General features: G+C 40.1%; 1 protein-coding gene across 6 annotated transcripts in view; it reads left to right on the top strand.

The window, feature by feature from the left end:
• dennd1a (DENN/MADD domain containing 1A) overlaps positions 1–17,932 on the top strand; it is a 218,052-nt gene that overhangs the window by 25,563 nt on the left and 174,557 nt on the right. For all 6 annotated transcript variants that reach the window (XM_049604000.1, XM_049603999.1, XM_049604001.1 and 3 more), the window contains exon 2: positions 16,420–16,484. In XM_049604000.1, the coding sequence (XP_049459957.1) occupies positions 16,420–16,484 (65 nt within the window). The remainder of the gene's footprint in view (positions 1–16,419; positions 16,485–17,932) is intronic.

Genomic DNA, 17,932 nt, shown 5'->3' with positions numbered 1-17,932 from the left:
ACTACTGTACTATACAGTATATACTATACTGTACTATTACTACTATTATTACTGGGTTATCCACCGTCTTTGCCCTAACGTCTTGGTGTCCTTCTGCTTCTTCTTCTTGTGTAATCTTGTGTGCATTGGCGGTTAATACAGCATTACTGCCACCTAGTGGATTGGAAACGCATTACACCTGTAATGGGCTTTTATTGGGAAAAATGGCTCAAATGCGACCCCCAGTGGTAAAATTAGGTATATAATTCAATATATTGGTTTGGTTAGATATTTGGCTTTAAATCAAACCAGTTGGAAAATTTTCAAACTGGCACAAGCCTACTCATAACAAATATCTGAAATTATGAACCCTGATGAAATTACCAGGACTTTCAAAACCTACTACTCTAATCTATATAAATCTGACTCACCTGATGATGATGTTGACATTCAAAATTTCTTCAATGGCATTCCCAAATTAACACTCGAACATCGGGAAAAACTGGAGACACCGCTAACTGTCAGTGAAATAACCAATGCCATTAAGCAGGGGTTAAAGGTCTCCGGCACAGCGCCGGATTTCCGGCGTGGTGAAGTTTCTTTCCAGCATGGGCAGAAGTGCTCTGCAGTGCGAGCATTTCACTCGCATTTGCCCCTAAAAATATATATATATATGTGCGAACTGGAAAATGATTTAGGCGCACAGTGTGCGAGTAAACACAACCTATTGTTTACCATAATTGGCATCAGACGTTTTTTCATCGATAACTGATCAAATAAATGTATTTTAAAACTTGCTCCTTTGGCTCTGATACAGCCGTCTCCCTTCCTGCCTGCAGTCCTCACTGCACTGGGCTTTGTAACAATGTCGTGCCTACAGCCTCCTCTGATTGGTTACACGGCACAAGTGATAGCCAATCAACACTGATGCCTGTGCATGCTTTCACATCATGTCACATTGAGACACAGAGCACAGATGGAGCAGGAGAGGCTCTGGTAAGCCAGCAGTAATTTTGAAGGTAAGGTAACAGAAACCAGACAGAAATGAAAGTTGCAATAAAAATCCTCTATGTTGAAGTTTTAAAGTCACCACCACAACATTATATAATCCATTTCAATGATGACATGCTTGCCCAGAGGTGAAATTTTGACATAACTGCGTGATTAATTCACATCAAGCGCGATACAGTTTTGCAAACAGCCTAAATGATTTAGCTTCTAAAAATAAATAGCACCAAGGCAAAAAAGAGATGTAGGAGCTATAAGTCAAAAAGTCTGGTAACCACTGAAAGTTTAATCTGTATTTATAAACTCATTATGCTATAAAAGTTTAATCTGAAAAGTAATTACTAAGGCTATAATCTTTTTGTTCGTTTTGATAATAAACACGTTTCTTTGCAACACATGCATTTCTATTTCTTCATTTTGTGACTGCAACACCAAGCCCCCCACTCCGGAAAAGATTTCAGATTTCAGGCACACAAATCTTCCGTGCTCCACATTTCAGGCACAAAATTTTTTCTTGCTTTAACCCCTGATTAAGTCAATGCAGAGCGGGAAGTCCCTGGGGCCGGACAGCTACCCCGTAGAATTTTATAAGAAGTTCACTAATCAATTAGCTCCACTGCTTTTAGAGATGTATGAGAACTCTCAAAAAAGGTAAATTACCACCAACACTCAACCAAGCATCAATATCACTAATCCTTAAAAAGGATAAAGATCCTAAAATATGTTCCTCCACCTATTTCTCTCCTTAATGTAGATGATAAACTCCTCGTTAAGGCCCTGGCTTGTAGAATTGAAACTTTTTTACCTTCTATTATCTCGACGGACCAAACGGTTAATTAAAAATCGCCACTCATATACAAACAAACGGAGACTTCTCAACATCATTCACTCGCCGACTCATCTGTCTAGTTCAGAGATGGTTATTTTGCTTGATGCGGGATGAGTGGGGTCATCTGTTTTTTACACTAAACCAATTTGAGTTTGGAGAAAAATTTATTTCCTGTTTACGTTTATTATATTCTTCACCACAGGCTTGTGTGTACCAATACTCAACGATCACAGTTCTTGCTCTCGCGTGGCACACGACAAGGATGCCCAATTTCCCCCCTCCTTTTTGATGTTACTATTGAACCCTTATCAATTGCTCTTAAAGAGTTGTTCTCAGGTATAAATAGACGTGGAATCAAGCACAAGGTGTCCTTGTACGCAGATGACCTGCTCCTTTATGTTTCCAATCCAGTAGTTTCCATCCCACGTATTTTATCTGTTCTCAAATCCTTTGGCACCGTCTCTGGGTACAAATTAAATATACAGAAAAGCAAATGCTTTCCCATTAACCAGTTAGCCCGTGAAATACCACAGTCTAGTATACCCTTCAAACTATCCACAGCTAGGTTTAAATACTTAGGAATCATTATCACTAGCTCCATCCACTCTCTTCAAGAGGAAAATTTTACATCTTTGTCAAAGTAAAGTCAGATCTACAAAGATGGAGCAGCCTACCTCTCTCTCTTTTATAGGTAGAGTACAATCCATTTAAATGAATGTGCTTCCAAAATACCTAAATGCTTTTTTTGTCAATTGGATTCAATGATTTTAAATTTCATATGGGGAGGTAAAAATCCAAGAATTCATAAATCTCTCCTCCAGAGGGGAAGATCACAGGGAGGACTGGGTTTACCCAACCTTCAGTTATACTACTGGGCAGCTAACTTGCACAAAATTACACTCTGGATCTCGGACACAGATAGTACTCAGGTTCACCTAGAAGCTAGCTCATGTCGTTCCTCGTCATTAAAAGCCTTGGTATGTAGCAGCCTTCCAAACCTAGACTATACTCCACCAACCCATGGTTATTAACACTCTGAGAATTTGGCAGCAGGTTAGACATCAATTTGGCTGGATCTGTTTACCATTAGCTAGACCTATCTGTAACAGTCAACTATTTCAACCAGCCAGGATCGATTCAGAGTTTGCTTCCTGGAGCAGACAAGGCCTGTCCCGCCTAGGTGACCTTTATATTGGTGATCTCTTTGCTAGCTTTTCACAGTTATGCTCCACATTCAACTTTCAGCAGTCTGACTTGTTTAGATACTTTCAAATTCGCAGCTTTGTCAAGTCCAACTCCTCAGTATTTCCGCAAGCTCCACCTGCCTTGGGTGTTGACCATCTTCCTCCACTTGTTGACTTATCAAAGGGACATATCTCTTTTATTTATAATCTTTTATCAGTGACAACCCCACCCCCAGCCCTGCATAAGATCAAGACTAGTGGTCTAGGACTAGGAGTGGTAGGACGATGCATTACACGCAATAAATTCTTCCTTGTCCTGCACAAGGCTTAGCCTCAGTTTAAGGTACTTCATAGGATCCACTATAGCAAAGCCAGATTATCAAGGATTTACCCAAACCTCTGATATTTGTGATAGGTGCTCTCATATGTTTTGGTTATGCCCTTTTTTAATTTCAAGTCGGAGGCACTAGAGCTGACATAAGTCCCATCACCTCAAACTGCCATTTTCGGTATCCCTGAGGAAAGAGCTAGAATGACTGCTAAACAAGCTAATGTTCTCTCCTTTGCCTCATTAATCGCCCGTCGTCGGATTCTCCTCCTATGGAAGAGTCGCTCGCCCCCCTCAAACACATCCTGGCTGCGGGACCTATTGCCATTTTTAAAACTGGAAAAGATCAAATTCACCATTTGTGGTTCAACAGACAAATTTTACAGATGTTGGCAGCCTCTCATCTCTCACTTCAAGAATGCAATCTATCTTACTGGACTAAAATTTCATGGTATGATTGGTTATAACTCTAGTATTCTAGAAAGCACATGCTGACTATATATCACATGATGCCCCCCTTTTTTTGTTTGTTTGTTATTTTTTGTGCTTTTATGCTTTCTCTTGTTTGTTTTTCTGTCTTTTACACTCTTCCTTAACAAATCTATATTCATTTTGCTGATTATTTTTGTATATTATTCTCTGCTATTGCAATTGTTTACTGGGGAAAAGATAGTGGTTCTGTAATACTACCTTGTTACACCTGCAGAATGTTGAATAAAATTTGGTTATTAAAAAAAAAACAAAATAGAAGGGCTCCCTCCTGGGATCCAACCAGGAACCCTCTTGCTGTGAGACGACAGTGCTAACCACCATACCACCGTGCCACTTTTTTAGTGTGATTGCAAATTACCCTTGTTAGGACTGCCAAATGAAGAAGACATGAAGAATAAGTGGTTGGAATTTATTTTTTACACTATTCTTCAACAATAAAACCCAGTCATTTCATTGTGTTCCCTCCATTTTCCTGAGGACTGCTTCACAAACTGGCAACAGTTTACAGCTGGATTTTCACAGCAGTTACTCCTGAAAAACGAGGCAGTTCACTTTGTTGGGCAAATCTGGAGAATCAGAATCACAACCTCTAAGTATGCTTTGTGAGTTGTTATTTAAAAACAAACAAGGAAGCTATAACCAAATGCTGAAGTGTGGAGTAGATGGCTGTAAGAGCTAAGTTAGGCTGTACCCCCAGTGCTTAGCTGTAGGCCTTGGCTAACTGGCTAATCAAAGTAACTGTTTTGAAATGCTTTGCTACTCAGCTTTTAGTAAGTTACCAGTGACATAAAGGCAATCCTCAATGAGAAGAAGGCAGCTTTTAGAGATGGTGACAAAGCACGGCTCAAACAAGTGCAACATGAGTTGAAGAAGAGACTTAAGATGGCAAAGGTGGAATACAAAAAGAAATTGGAGAGGAATCTACAACACAGCAACATCTGTGAAATGTGGAGAGGAGTCAACACCATCTCTGGTTACAACAATGAGAAAAGACAGCCAGTGGTAGGTTATGCAGAAAGAGCTGATGAACTCAATCAGTTCTTCAATGGATTCAATACGGCAGCCACTCCCACTTCCAATGTTGCTCCTCCTCCTCCTCCTCTTCCTCTTCCTCCTCCTTCACCTGCTCCTCCATCACCTCCACAACTTGTGTACAACTCCAATGTGGCAGCTACCCCCCCAACCCCCCACCCCCCCTTACACCTGTGCCTCCACCCTTGTCTGTCACAAAGATGGGGATGAGGTTGGAGCTGGGAAGACTTTGCTCTGGGAAGGCTGCTGGCCCGGATGGTGTGTGTCCAAGGCTCCTCAAAGACTGTGCTGCCCAACTGTGTCAACCTCTCCACAAGATCTTCAACCTCAGTTTACAGTTGGGGCGGGTGCTGGCACTGTGGAAGACCTCCTGTGTTGTGCTGGTACCACAAATTAAATGTCCAGCTGAACTTAATGACTTCAGAGCAGTAGCCCTCACTTCGCACATCATGAAGACCTTGGAGCGGCTGATTCTACGCCTACTGAGACTTGAGGTCAAAGACAAACTCGATGCCCTGCAGTTTGCATACAAACAACACATTGGAGTGAACGATGCTGTCCTCTACATGCTTCACTGTGCCCTAGCTCATCTGGAGGAACCTGCCGCTTATGTGAGAATCATGTTCTTTGATTTTTCGAGCGTATTCAACACCATCCAACCCAACATACTCAAAGACAAGCTCACAGAGATGGCAGTGGATCTTTCCTTTATCTCCTGGATCTACCTGACAGGAAGGCCACAGTATGTCAGGTTGGGGAACTGTGTTTCTGGGACATTAATGAGCAGCACAGGGGCTCCACAAGGGACTGTCCTGGCTCCATTCCTGTTCACACTGAACACGGCGGACTTCAAATACAACTCTGAGTCCTGCCACATCCAGAAATACTCGGATGACTCTGCTGTTGTGGCGTGACCTGATAAAAGCCTTCAGTGACTGGAGTCACAAGAACTGTCTCCTCCTGAACACCTCAAAGACCAAGGAAATGATCATAGATTTCCGCAGGTCCAAGGCCCCCTTCGGCCAGTGAATACCTGTGGGGTGGACATCGAGGTTGTGCCAAGCTGTAAGTATCTAGGTGTACACCTGGATAATAAGTTGGACTGGTCCCTAAACACAGACGCTCTCTACAAAAAGGGGCAGAGCCGCCTCTTTTTCTTGAGAAAGCTCAGATCTCTCAACATCTGTAGTAAGATGCTGCAGATGTTTTATCAGTCTGTGGTGGCAAGTGTGTTGTTTTATGCTGCACTCTGCTGGGGAGGAAGCATCAGACACAAAGATGCAAGGCAGCTGGACAAACTAGTCAAAAAAAGAGCTGGCTCTGTGATTGGAGTCAGGTTGGACACACTGGAGGAGGTGATGGAGAGATGCACACTGAAGATGTTCGAGGCCATCATGAACAACCCAGATCATCCACTCCACAACACCTTGATGGACCAAAAAAACGGTGGTGGATGGCTCCTCTCTCTTTGATGCAGGACAGAGAGATACAGAAAATCCTATATACCAACAGCCATCAGGCTTTATAATTCTTTCACAAGCTGACAGACATTGAATTTCCCCTGGGAGATGAATAAAGTTATTCTTATTCTTATTCTTATCTGGGTGGTCTCAGTAAAATGAACTGAAAGATTGAACTGTGGGGAATCTAACAGAGCTAATGATGTGTAGCCATGTCTATAATGACAAAAGCATTAACATTTTTATGTGTTATGCCTGATCTTAGCAGCTAACTACCACTATCTCAAATAAATAGCCAACAACATGACAGCAATCAGACCTGGGATTGAATTAAGATCTGCATTTATTTGTGAAAATTTATGGCCACACTCGGAGTTTGATTGGGAATCGGTTTTTAATATACTTTTTACAATAGATGTACAGCTTGTTTTTCACTGGGAGCTCTGTTATTACATGGAGGACGTTTGTAATATTTATTTGGGGCGACAGTAGCTCTCTCCACTTAGTACATGTATAGATCCTGTTTGTGCATGTGTGTGTTCAGACCTGTGTGTAATCAACAACAGAGTGAAAAAATTGAATTTCCCCTTGGGGATTAATGAAGTATATAAAATTTAAAGAAAAAAGAAATATTGTCCATACAAAGTTACACAGCTGGGGAGGTATTTATGTAATGAAAGGATGTTGTGTGTATGTCTGTCTCTGCTACTCCAGCAGATATGTGAATGCATTTTGCTTTTGATGATAAAAACATGAGCTTTGGCACCCTGTTAGAGCATGCCCTAAGGAAGATATTTGGTTGTAGGGCCATTGCATATTTGTCTCATGGCGCCAGTGGCAGCCATTTCCAAAATGGCTGCCACCGTTTGTTATTTTACCAGTAGCTTAGGTACTAGACCATCTAAGATCTTAATTCTGGTGGCTAACCCTACAATTTCAAGGATGAGGAATGCAGTGGTACTGTTTACAACATGCTAGAAACTACCTTACTACATGCATCTGACATTCAGGGAACTAAATAACAGTAAAACCAAATATTAGCAGAGTTACACATATTTTCCTGAATTACAGAATCAGTTGTGTGCAGACCTCATATATTTATTCATGGCAAGATGGCTGCTGTAGCCTGAACGTCTGTGGCTGGGCTTAGATTGCCTCATTAAATGGTCTGATTCTGACTAATGTAAGTGGCTGATCTACTCCTATTTTGATCTGAAAAAGATCGGTAATCCAGTGAACTGAGAAGTGTTGAAATTAAGCACTTTTACTCTCTGCAATGGCTGGTGCTGAAGTGTCTCTGCAAACAATCTGGGTCGCCATTGAACGTAACAAAGGTGAACTGATGACTCATTTTGATACAAAAATTGAGTCAATTCAACGTGGACTTGACAAAATACAAGGATCTTTATCCACACTGGATGACCAAGTATCAGAGCTTGAACAAAGAGTGGCCTCAATTGAGGATAACTATGAGGATCTGACTAAACGTGTGCAAACACTTGAGAAGGAGAATGCCTACCTGAAGGATAAAGTTGATGACGCCGAGACCAGAAGCCGCTCCTCAAATCTTCGTTTCCTTAATATCCCTGAGAAAAGTGAGGGTAAGGATATGATAATGTTCCTGAATCAACTTATTCCACAACTTTTGGGCAAAGAGAACTTCTCCGCTGTGCCCATTATTGAAAGGGCGCACCGTTCTCCCACCTTCAGCTCCAGCTCAAGACCTTCTCCTCGGCCCATCCTTGTGAAGTTTTTACATTTCCAGGATAAACTGGGGATCCTACGTCTGTCAGGGGAGAAAGGAGAGCTCACCTTTTTGGGAGCTCAAATTCACATCTTTCCCGATTTTAGCACAGCTCTGATCAATAAGTGCCGGCAGTTTGATACTGTCAAAAAGAAATTTCGTGCTGCCGACATCAGGTATTCTGTTCGCTATCCCTGTACGCTAAGAGTGATTGTGGATGGAAAGCCAAAGCTATTCAGAAGTGCCGAAGAAGCAGAGACTTTCTTCAGCGATTCCCTCAGTCCGTCTCCATGACAGCTCTGTGAGTAACGCATTCCGCTAATGTTGGCAGCTAATATCCAAACTTCAACTGTGCAAACTTTCTCTCTTGGATGTCTCCACAGAACTGGTACTTTGTTGAGTCTTTGCTCTTCATTTGGTGCCTTTTGGTTTTGTACTTCTGCGTTCTGCGTTCTGCTACTTGTAAAATCAACTTTTGCCAAGTGATCTACTGGTCTTCACTGTGTGTGAGATTCCACTGTGTGTTTGCCGTATGCTGTTCCGTCCGTGACGTCATTGTTACCAGGTTCCAGCTGATACTGTCGTGATGCTGTCGCAAGCGGACTTTTGTTGAAAACTGTCAACTACTGACTGCTGTTCTTTTCATTATTACTGCCTTTGGATGCATATATGGCCTTAAAATATTCTGTTTACTGTATTTTCTACCTGCCACATTGTTTCTCTGAGGCGGTTTTATATGATAGCCAAATGTAGGCTATATTCTTTTGTTTTTGTTTTCCTGAATTAAATAGGGCCCTCCCTTATTTCTACTGGCATAAAATTGCAATCTGAGTCTTTGATATACGAACTATCTAGGGTGTTGTTACACTATGTGTGTGTGTGTGTGTGTGTGTGTGTGTGTGTGTGTGTTTGTGTGTGTCTGTGTCTTTGAGTGTGTGTCCTGTCTGTCTTTTTTTCTTGCTCCCCACTCTCTTCACTCTATCTCTCCCTACTCGAATTTCTTTATTTGAACTGTCATTTTCTATAAGACACAATTGATTTAGCAAAGGGTCTAAAGATTATTCACCTTAATATCCGGAGCCTTGTCTCAAAAATTGATTTATTAAGAGCCTGGGTTACTCTTTATAAACCTAACATCATTACTATTTCTGAGACATGGCTTCATGATAACGTCACAGATGATGAAATTGAAATTGAAAACTTTGTGTTATACAGAGCTGATAGGTCCTCTAGAGGTGGTGGTGTGGCTACCTATGTTGCAGCAAATTTAACTTCTGACCACATTATTCCTGTTGAGCCAGTTAATTTTGAATGCCTTTTTGTCAATATAATTTTTCATGAAAATAAACAGTTAACAATTGGCAACATTTATAGGCCTCCCTCAGCCCCTGTTGATTCTACCATGTGCATTCTATCTACTATTAATTCTCTTGGGAGGCATAATGAATTAATTATTCTTGGTGACTTCAACAGTAACTGGCTTGATCGTTCTTCTCTCAAGGACAGAAACTTATTTGATAGTGTACACCTCACGCAGCTCATTAATGAACCTACAAGAGTTGATTATAGATCTTCATCTCTGCTTGATTGGATCCTTGTCTCAAACCCTGACAGAATAGTTAAATCTGGTGTTATGTCAGACTGTTTAAGTGATCATTGTATTATATTCTGTGTCTGGAAAATAAAAGTTCCTCGTTCTCCTCCTAAATTTATGACATTCAGACAAAGTAAGAATATTAATGAAGACAACTTCATTTATGATTTGATTTCCATTAATTGGGATAGATTTCAGTTGATTCCCTATGTTGAGGAAGCATGGAACTTCTTTTATTCTGATGTAATCAAAATTATTGACAAACATGCTCCAATGAAGACTGTTAGAGTCAAAGGTAGACACTTGACCTAGATCAGTTCAGAACTCATTAATCTTTTCAAACACAGGGATAAAGCATGGGCTAGATATCGCTCATCTAGAGACTCCACTGACTGGGATACTTACAGATTACTGAGAAATGAATGTACAATCAGAACCAGGAATGCAAAGTCTAATTACTGCAAAGATAGCTTGTCCCAAAATTTTCACAATCCAAGACAGTTTTGGAATCGATTGAATCATACTCTTAACAGAAATAACAAAAATGTTTTAAACCAGATTCAGTTTAATAATGAGTGTATTTCTGATCCATCACTTATTTCTCATGCTTTTAATCATCATTTCTCTTCCATCTGTAGGTCCTATCACTTTGACTCTTATTGGACTGCCAGTCCCCCATATAGTACTCTCTCTGACCATTCATTTTCCTTTAAAAAAAATCCTGCCTAATGAAGTTTTTCTTGCTTTACGTGAAATGAAAGATAACGCTAGTGCTGGTCCAGATGGCCTTGAAGTTAAATTTATCAAACTTGCCGCACATGTTTTGATGTATCCCCTTGCTGATCTGTTTAATTTGTCTCTGTCTACCTGTTCAATCCCCAAGATATGGAAATGTGCTAAGGTTACCCCCCTTTTCAAAGGTGGAGATTCCTCTGATGTAAATAACTATTGTCCTATTTCTATTATTTGCACGACTACAAAAATTTTTGAAAAGCTTATTTTTAACCAACTGTCAGTACTTAAATTCATTCAATATTCTATCTCCATTTCAATCAGGATTCAGACCAAATTTTTCCATTACCACAGCTCTGTTGAAATTCACAAATGATGTGTTCTCTTCCTTTGACAAGGGTCAGTTTACTGGTGCAATCTTCATTGATCTGTCTAAAGCTTTTGATCTGGTTGACCACTATTTACTTCTTGATAAACTTTATGCTATTGGTCTCGATCAAAATGCTCTTCTCTGGTTTAACGCTTATCTCCACAATCGTCGTCAATGTGTTGTTTTTCAGGGTCATCAGTCTGACTTTTTAATTATTGAAAAGGGTGTTCTGCAAGGCTCCACATTGGGTCCGCTTCTTTTTTCTGTTTTTATCAATGATCTACCTAATATTTGTTCAAATTGCCATACCCACTTATATGCTGATGACACTGTTATATACACCTCAAACTCCGATATAACTCAAATCCAGAACTCTTTACAGTTTGATTTTGATATGGTTCAAGACTGGTTTTGTAAGAACAAACTTGTATTGAACAAAAAGAAGTCCTGCGGTATGATTTTCAGTACACGTTACCTCCCACCCAGTTGATTTTTGTATTTATTTTTCTGATGGATCTCCTGTCGATAAAGTTGACACATTCAAATATCTTGGACTTTGGATTGACCCGGAACTCTCCTTTAAACCTCATATTGATTACATTGTTAAAAAAGCATATGGCTGTCTTGCTTCACTTTACTGTTCAATCAATTGTTTCACATTTCATGTCAGAAAAAGGCTAATCTCACAGCTGATACTACCACTTGTTGACTATGCAGATATTGTTTACCAAAATACTTCAGACACTCATCTTAAATCTCTGACTGTATTATTTAATTCTTTATGTAGATTTGTTCTGAGATGTCCTTTTAGAACTCAACACTGTTTTATGTTTGAGTCGTTGAACTGGCTACAACCCAAATCAAGACACCAATCTGATTGGCTTCAGTTCCTTTTTAAATGTGTTTATTTCCATTGTCCTCCATATTTAAAAGAACTTATGATTCCATACAATTCTCCATACTCACTTAGACATATGAACGTCCCATTTTTCTTTGTTCCTAGAATCTCAAAAGAAGCTGGCAAAAGGTCATTCCAATATAAAGCCCCATCGGATTGGAATAACCTCCCTCCTTTTCTGCGTTCTAGTACCTCTTTTTATTGTTTCAGGATGTCACTACACTCCCATCTCAAAACAAATTGCTCTTGTTTCTAATTTGTTTTCTTTATTCTTCTTATGTCTTTATGTTCACATCATTGATCCCTGTTATTTAATTTGTCTATTTTGTATGTTAGACCTATGTGGGTAGGGGTTGTGTGTGGGAGTGGGTGAGCAAGAAGTTTGTAGTTTGTATTTGTTATGTGTTAGGTATGTCTATAATGTAATGGAGTGTAATGTTGTCTTGTGTTCTATGTATATGTTTGTCTAGGGACCCCCTTGAAAATGAGATGCTACATCTCAAGGGGCTATCATTGAATAAATTCAAATTCAAATTCAAATCTATTTTAGAGCTCAACCAATATATTGGTTTGGCCAATATATCAGTTTGGCCAATATATCGGCCATTATTTGACTTCTTTTTATGTGACAACATCAGGATCAGCAGTTATGCGGCCGATGTGTCCTAACTTTTTAAAAAAGTATATTAAACAAAAAAACAGATTCTTTATTTATCCTGTACTTCTTTGTTGGAGCAGTGTAATTGCTGTTTACTAGAGTTATCCATTAGAGGGAGCTCTTGTCACTCGGGCTACTCCTGGAACAGCAGATTCCATTTTGAAGGCCTCTCATGTGACACGTACCCGACATGCTCATCAGGTCACAGCCAGCTGCCTATATCTTCTCCTGCAAAAGGCCTACACTGAGTACAGCAATGACCTGGAGGAGGGAAACCATCTCATGTCCCTGGAAGACTGGTGCGCTGAAAGATCTGTGTCATGTCCCCAGTTCCACTTCTGATCCATCATCCTACAGCTGGAAATAGAGGTGATGATCTATGTGCGTTTCGATAAGAGAGGCCAACTTCCTACTCTATATAGATGCCCTGACCAAGATTGTGCCTTGGTTCTTTGAATTGGGACACACAGATGGATACCAGTCCACTTGGGTGACATGATTGCGTTGATAGATACTCATCCTGATGTCCATGGGGAGTTTCTGAAAGAAAACTTTGCTGTGAAGAAGACGACACACAGTTTCTTTGCTATTGCCATTGACCAGGACCACAAGCAGAACAATGCTTCTCTGAAAGATGATGGTGGTGCTGTGGGCCTGACAGAGAACCTTGCAGCTCTGGAACGCTGGCTGGTTTCTGGCCCTGAGATGGAACATGTGGTTGGAGAGTTTGAGGCCACCACTAAGAAGAGAAAGAAGACTTTGTGACATTGTGAGCAGAGCAAACATGCACAGATGGTATTTGCACGAGATGTTAAAGCACTAACTGATGCTATAGAAGACATGGGCAATCCATTCTGTGAAAAGGGCAGTGTAGATCTTCTTGTATTGGATACTAGAGACCTTGCAGATGCAGGAGTCATTGACACTGAACCAGATTGAGAAATTTGGACGGGACGAGTATGACGCATTTGTTATTGAGGACAATCAGACAAAGCCCATCAAAAGGAACAACCTCGCTCTATTCAGCCGGCCTCCAGTCCAAGAGAAGTACAAGTCCCAACAACAGCTCTCATCCCTGAAGAATGACTGTTCCCGGTTCTCTAGGCTGTACATTGCATCGCAAATACATGATGTAATAATATTACGAGAATAAAGTCGAAATATTATGAGAGTAAAGTCGTAATTCAATTTGCACAGTAAGGACACACGTTTCCCTGCAGAATGAAATTCATTCTCTTCTGTCACCAATTAATGCTAAACAATATAAATCTGAAGTATAAAATAGATCAAAATATATACGGTGCGCACTGTTGTAACATCTCCTTGCTTAGGCTAGTGTAATATTAGTGTGCCTGCTGCGGCTGGATCTGTGAGCGTTTGGTGCTTTTAGAGAATAATTCCGGGGGGGACAAGGAAAAAAAGTTGTAGCCTGTCTTTTATACAACATCTTTTATCGCAATTTGACGCTTTAATCTTTTCTCTATCTCTCCAACAGGCAGGCATAGGACCTTTCTTAGCACTGGCTGAGTCCACCTGCACATGTCCAGATTTTTAACAAAATGATTGAAATCAAATTAACATGTACACAACGACAACAGTCAGGTGCGCCGTGCTGTCCAAGGTGCTGAGTGTGTCTGGAGCAGAGCAGGTCCCTGTCTCCCCATGCGCACTATTGTGAATATTTATGCTATTAAGTAAACGGAGAAAACATGTCTCTCATTGTTTAATAGCAGCAAAACAATAAGGCTTCATTCATCAAGGACCGAAACTCGATCTCTCTCCTTCTCTCCCTCTTTTTCATCTGGCTCAGGTGTGTGGAATGGATCCGTTGTCTCTGACTGGCTGCAGGAGCAAACCGTTTTGTTTGTTTTTTTCTTTTTTTACCGGCAGTGAGATAAACATTTCCTGCAATTAAACTGGTGAACTGGTTTATAAACAGTGTGCTGTGAGATCTGCCGCTGCGCACCTCAAAACCGTGTGTAATAATCGCGCGTAATGGCCAGCTCGATCTTACAGCTCCTTCTTAGTGAAAGATCTTAAGCTAAGAGTGATCTGGGAAACACGGCCATTATCATGTCAGCATACAGGGAAAATGGTTTATGACATTTACCGGGAGAGCTCGAGCCATTTGACTAAAGCTTATGTTATTACTGCTGTAGCATGATGCTATTAGGCTAAATACTACATTTCTAACAGTGTCTGAGCTGATTTATTGACACAGCATGTTTGTGGGCTGCTGTAACGTTAGGTTTACAGAGGAAATAATGCGAAATAACGGGATGTGACTTAATGGGGTGAAAATATCGTCAGTAAAACAGAAACAAGTGTTAGTTAGGGGACAAGAGCCAAGAGTCACAAAGACTCATGTATGTTAAAAGTTACTAATAACCAGTGTATTTACTGTATGTGTCCGGGGTCCTTCGCTTGTGGAATGAGTAATGTGACCACTAACTTGTCCCCAAACGAACGAATGTTTCTGTTAGGCCTATGTGTTTCACTAACGTTCTATATGTATTATGAAGAATGTCAGACTGGCCAATCAGTGGCAGAGTTGGGCCCGGAGTCACAAACAGCGCATTTCGACTGACACAGAACCAGCACGGTGCCGGTTCCCGAACCTAATTAAGTAGGCCTCTTACAACGGCATGAAGGACAATCTAACATTCTGTTTGTTGTTGGTTATTTCCTTAAAAACATATGACTTTATTTTCGTAATATTATTATGACTTTAATCTCATTAAATTACGACTTTAATCTCACAATATTTCGACTTTATTCTCATAATATTATGACTCTTTCTCAGTTATGACTTTATTCTCGAAATATTATGAGTTTTTTCTCGTAATATTTCGTCTTTATTCTTTAAATATTACGACTTTAATCTCATAATATTTCGACTTTATTCTCGTAATATTATGAGTTTTTTCTCGCAATATTTCGACTTTATTCTCGAAATCTCCGAATTCTTTTTTTCTTCAATGTGCCCCCCACTCCGTCGTACTAAAGCTTTTTTGTCATTGTCATATTTTTAAAAAAAATTGCTAAAAATAAAGGGTTTTTTTGGGAAAATACTTATTTGTCACATCTTTATTAGTGGGTTTGTTGATAAAATGAAACCTTAGTGTTCAGAATTGAGTTTACACAGTTGTATCTCATTACGTGTCATAAAAACTCACTCTTATTCAGTTATACACCTCAGGGGTCCATTGCCATACCTGTTAATGTTGTGGATGTTCTGCAGGGTGTATGGATTCAAACAGGAGGCTCTAGGCCTGGATGGTGTATCATACATGTAGGAGGAATTGAAACCTGGTTCATTCCCCTGAAATGTAAAAAGTAAGAAAGAGACAAGGCAAGTAAGCAAATTAAGACGCAGGAGACACTATCACTGTATAGAACAAAAATTGATCCAATAAGCAACATGTTTTACTATGAAACTTTGACTTCATATAAAATTATATTATCACAGGAGAAACTGTGGTACAGTGGTACCTTGTACATATTGTAGATTACAAATATAAAGTGGAGATTACAAAACGCAGCTTCATTTTAGTAAAATGGTTACAGTAAACATGACAGCTAAGACATTTGAATGTACTAGTAATTTTGTTTCTGTATAATACATAATTATACATTATACAGAATATAATGACATCTCAATCTGCTGTAGTAAAATTTAAACCTGTGTGGTTTTAACAGGGAATTCATAATAACTTTGGTATTATTACCCAACACAAGCTACATTAGTCTAATCTTAGATAAGCCTGCTAAGATTAAAAAAGGAGTTACGCTTTACACCTCTGCAACAAGCAGAGTTTGTGTTTCCACGTAATGTAGTAATTGATTATATTGTTAGAAACCTTTTGCACTTGTTTGCAGCAGACGTTTACAACTTCAGTCAGTCAGTGGACATACAGCTGTTACCTTGATGTAATGTCAGATAAATTACAGTTACCATATTACAGCTGAAATATAAGACACCTAAAAAAAAAGTCTGAAATAAACTATTCTTTGAAATGGAAGGCTACACTGTGTGATAAATGGGATATCTTTAAGTCTTTTGTCCATAACATGCAAAGAGCACAATCATATGTTTTCTCCTTTGTTCCAGGGAGAGCCCTGAGTCCACTTTTGAGGTGTATCTGGAAGTAGTCCACCCAGGCACACACAGCTCTGGTAAGTATCTGCAGGCTGGAGGAACAGCTGATCCTGGATTACATGTATGTTTCCTTTTACACCGATCCTAAGAAGTACAGTCAGCCATCAAGGCTTCATTTATGAGAGCATGTTGCATTTCAACTTTCAGATTTAGGGTAGAAGAATAGGAAAATTGACAACAATGTCAGTTGACATGAGACATGAATGACTGATGAATATTTTCTGTTAACCTGAAATTTTAATGTGCTTCCATTGCAGCGTGTCTCAGTTGCTTATGCACATTTTTCTAAAACACTGTTGGGGTTCACAAAACACTGAGAGCAATCACACATGACTTTTTACTGAGTAGCACAACACTTCAATTCCCTTGCAAAATGTGCTCTCGCACTCAAAATGTGCGTGTCAGAAGTCAATAACTGAGTTAATGAGCTCATCACTGCCACCAAAAAGACATGTCCCTTTTGTCATTGTTAAATCAAGTCAGTCAGATATCTTAAAACTTTGTCAGCATGACAGAAGACACCTTATTAGTTACTTACACCCAGTAACCCAATAATAAAATCAGTTGTCCCTCTACAGCCGACTGAATAAACTCCTACCATATAGATATTGGTTTCACCAGTCTAATCACAGGCTTCTCACAATCAGTGTTCAGTTTTCACACCACTATTTACTATTTTATGTAAGACAGTAATGTAATACAGAAAAACCATAGTAAGAAAACAGTAAAACACATGTTTTACAAATGTTGGGATTCACAGGACCACAGATGATTTATCATTTGGTAAAATCATCACTGGGCATTTAAAGGCTTTTTCCTCTGCATGCTCTTTGTCTTCAAACAAAGACAGCTAGGTGACACCCATCTCCACAGGAGGTCTCACCTCACACCTCAGTGAGACACAAGTCTCACAATTTGATTGGACAGTACTTTTACAGTGACATGTGGCTCTGTGATGTCACAGGCATCTGTACAAGGTCTGCTCCCTTCAGATCTCTCTCTCTTTTGCTCCAGCTGTTGAACAGTGGACACCTCTTTCCGGCTGGGCCTGGAACAGCAGAGGCCCAGACCCTTGCTCCTTGCCCCAACCACTAAAGGGAGGGCAATTGATCACAGACTCTCTTGCAAACACAAGGTTTGCAACTAGCTTTCCAGCAACAAGGAACTAAGTGAGTTGGCACCCAGCGTCTAACTCTGTTAAACCCTGAGCGACCAGCTTCCTCACTCAGTTTCACCTTTGGAACAAAGGACCCAACAAAGACTGCACCTGGAACCATCTTCCCAGCCTTCTTCTGCTGGCTAACAAAGCAGTACACCACCAAGTGACTCTATCTCCCATCCATTCAAGGATCGGTAACTTAACAACTGGGCATAGCTTATCACAGCTTTACAGGCTAAGCAAGACTGTTTAACTTGTTGTATGTGATTTGATGCTGTTTACTGAGTTATTGTGATGGATTGCAGT

Source organism: Epinephelus fuscoguttatus, linkage group LG18 (assembly GCF_011397635.1).
Source record: "Epinephelus fuscoguttatus linkage group LG18, E.fuscoguttatus.final_Chr_v1".
In the NCBI taxonomy this organism is placed as follows: Eukaryota; Metazoa; Chordata; class Actinopteri; order Perciformes; family Serranidae; genus Epinephelus; species Epinephelus fuscoguttatus.
This window is presented reverse-complemented; position numbering and strand designations above follow the sequence as displayed.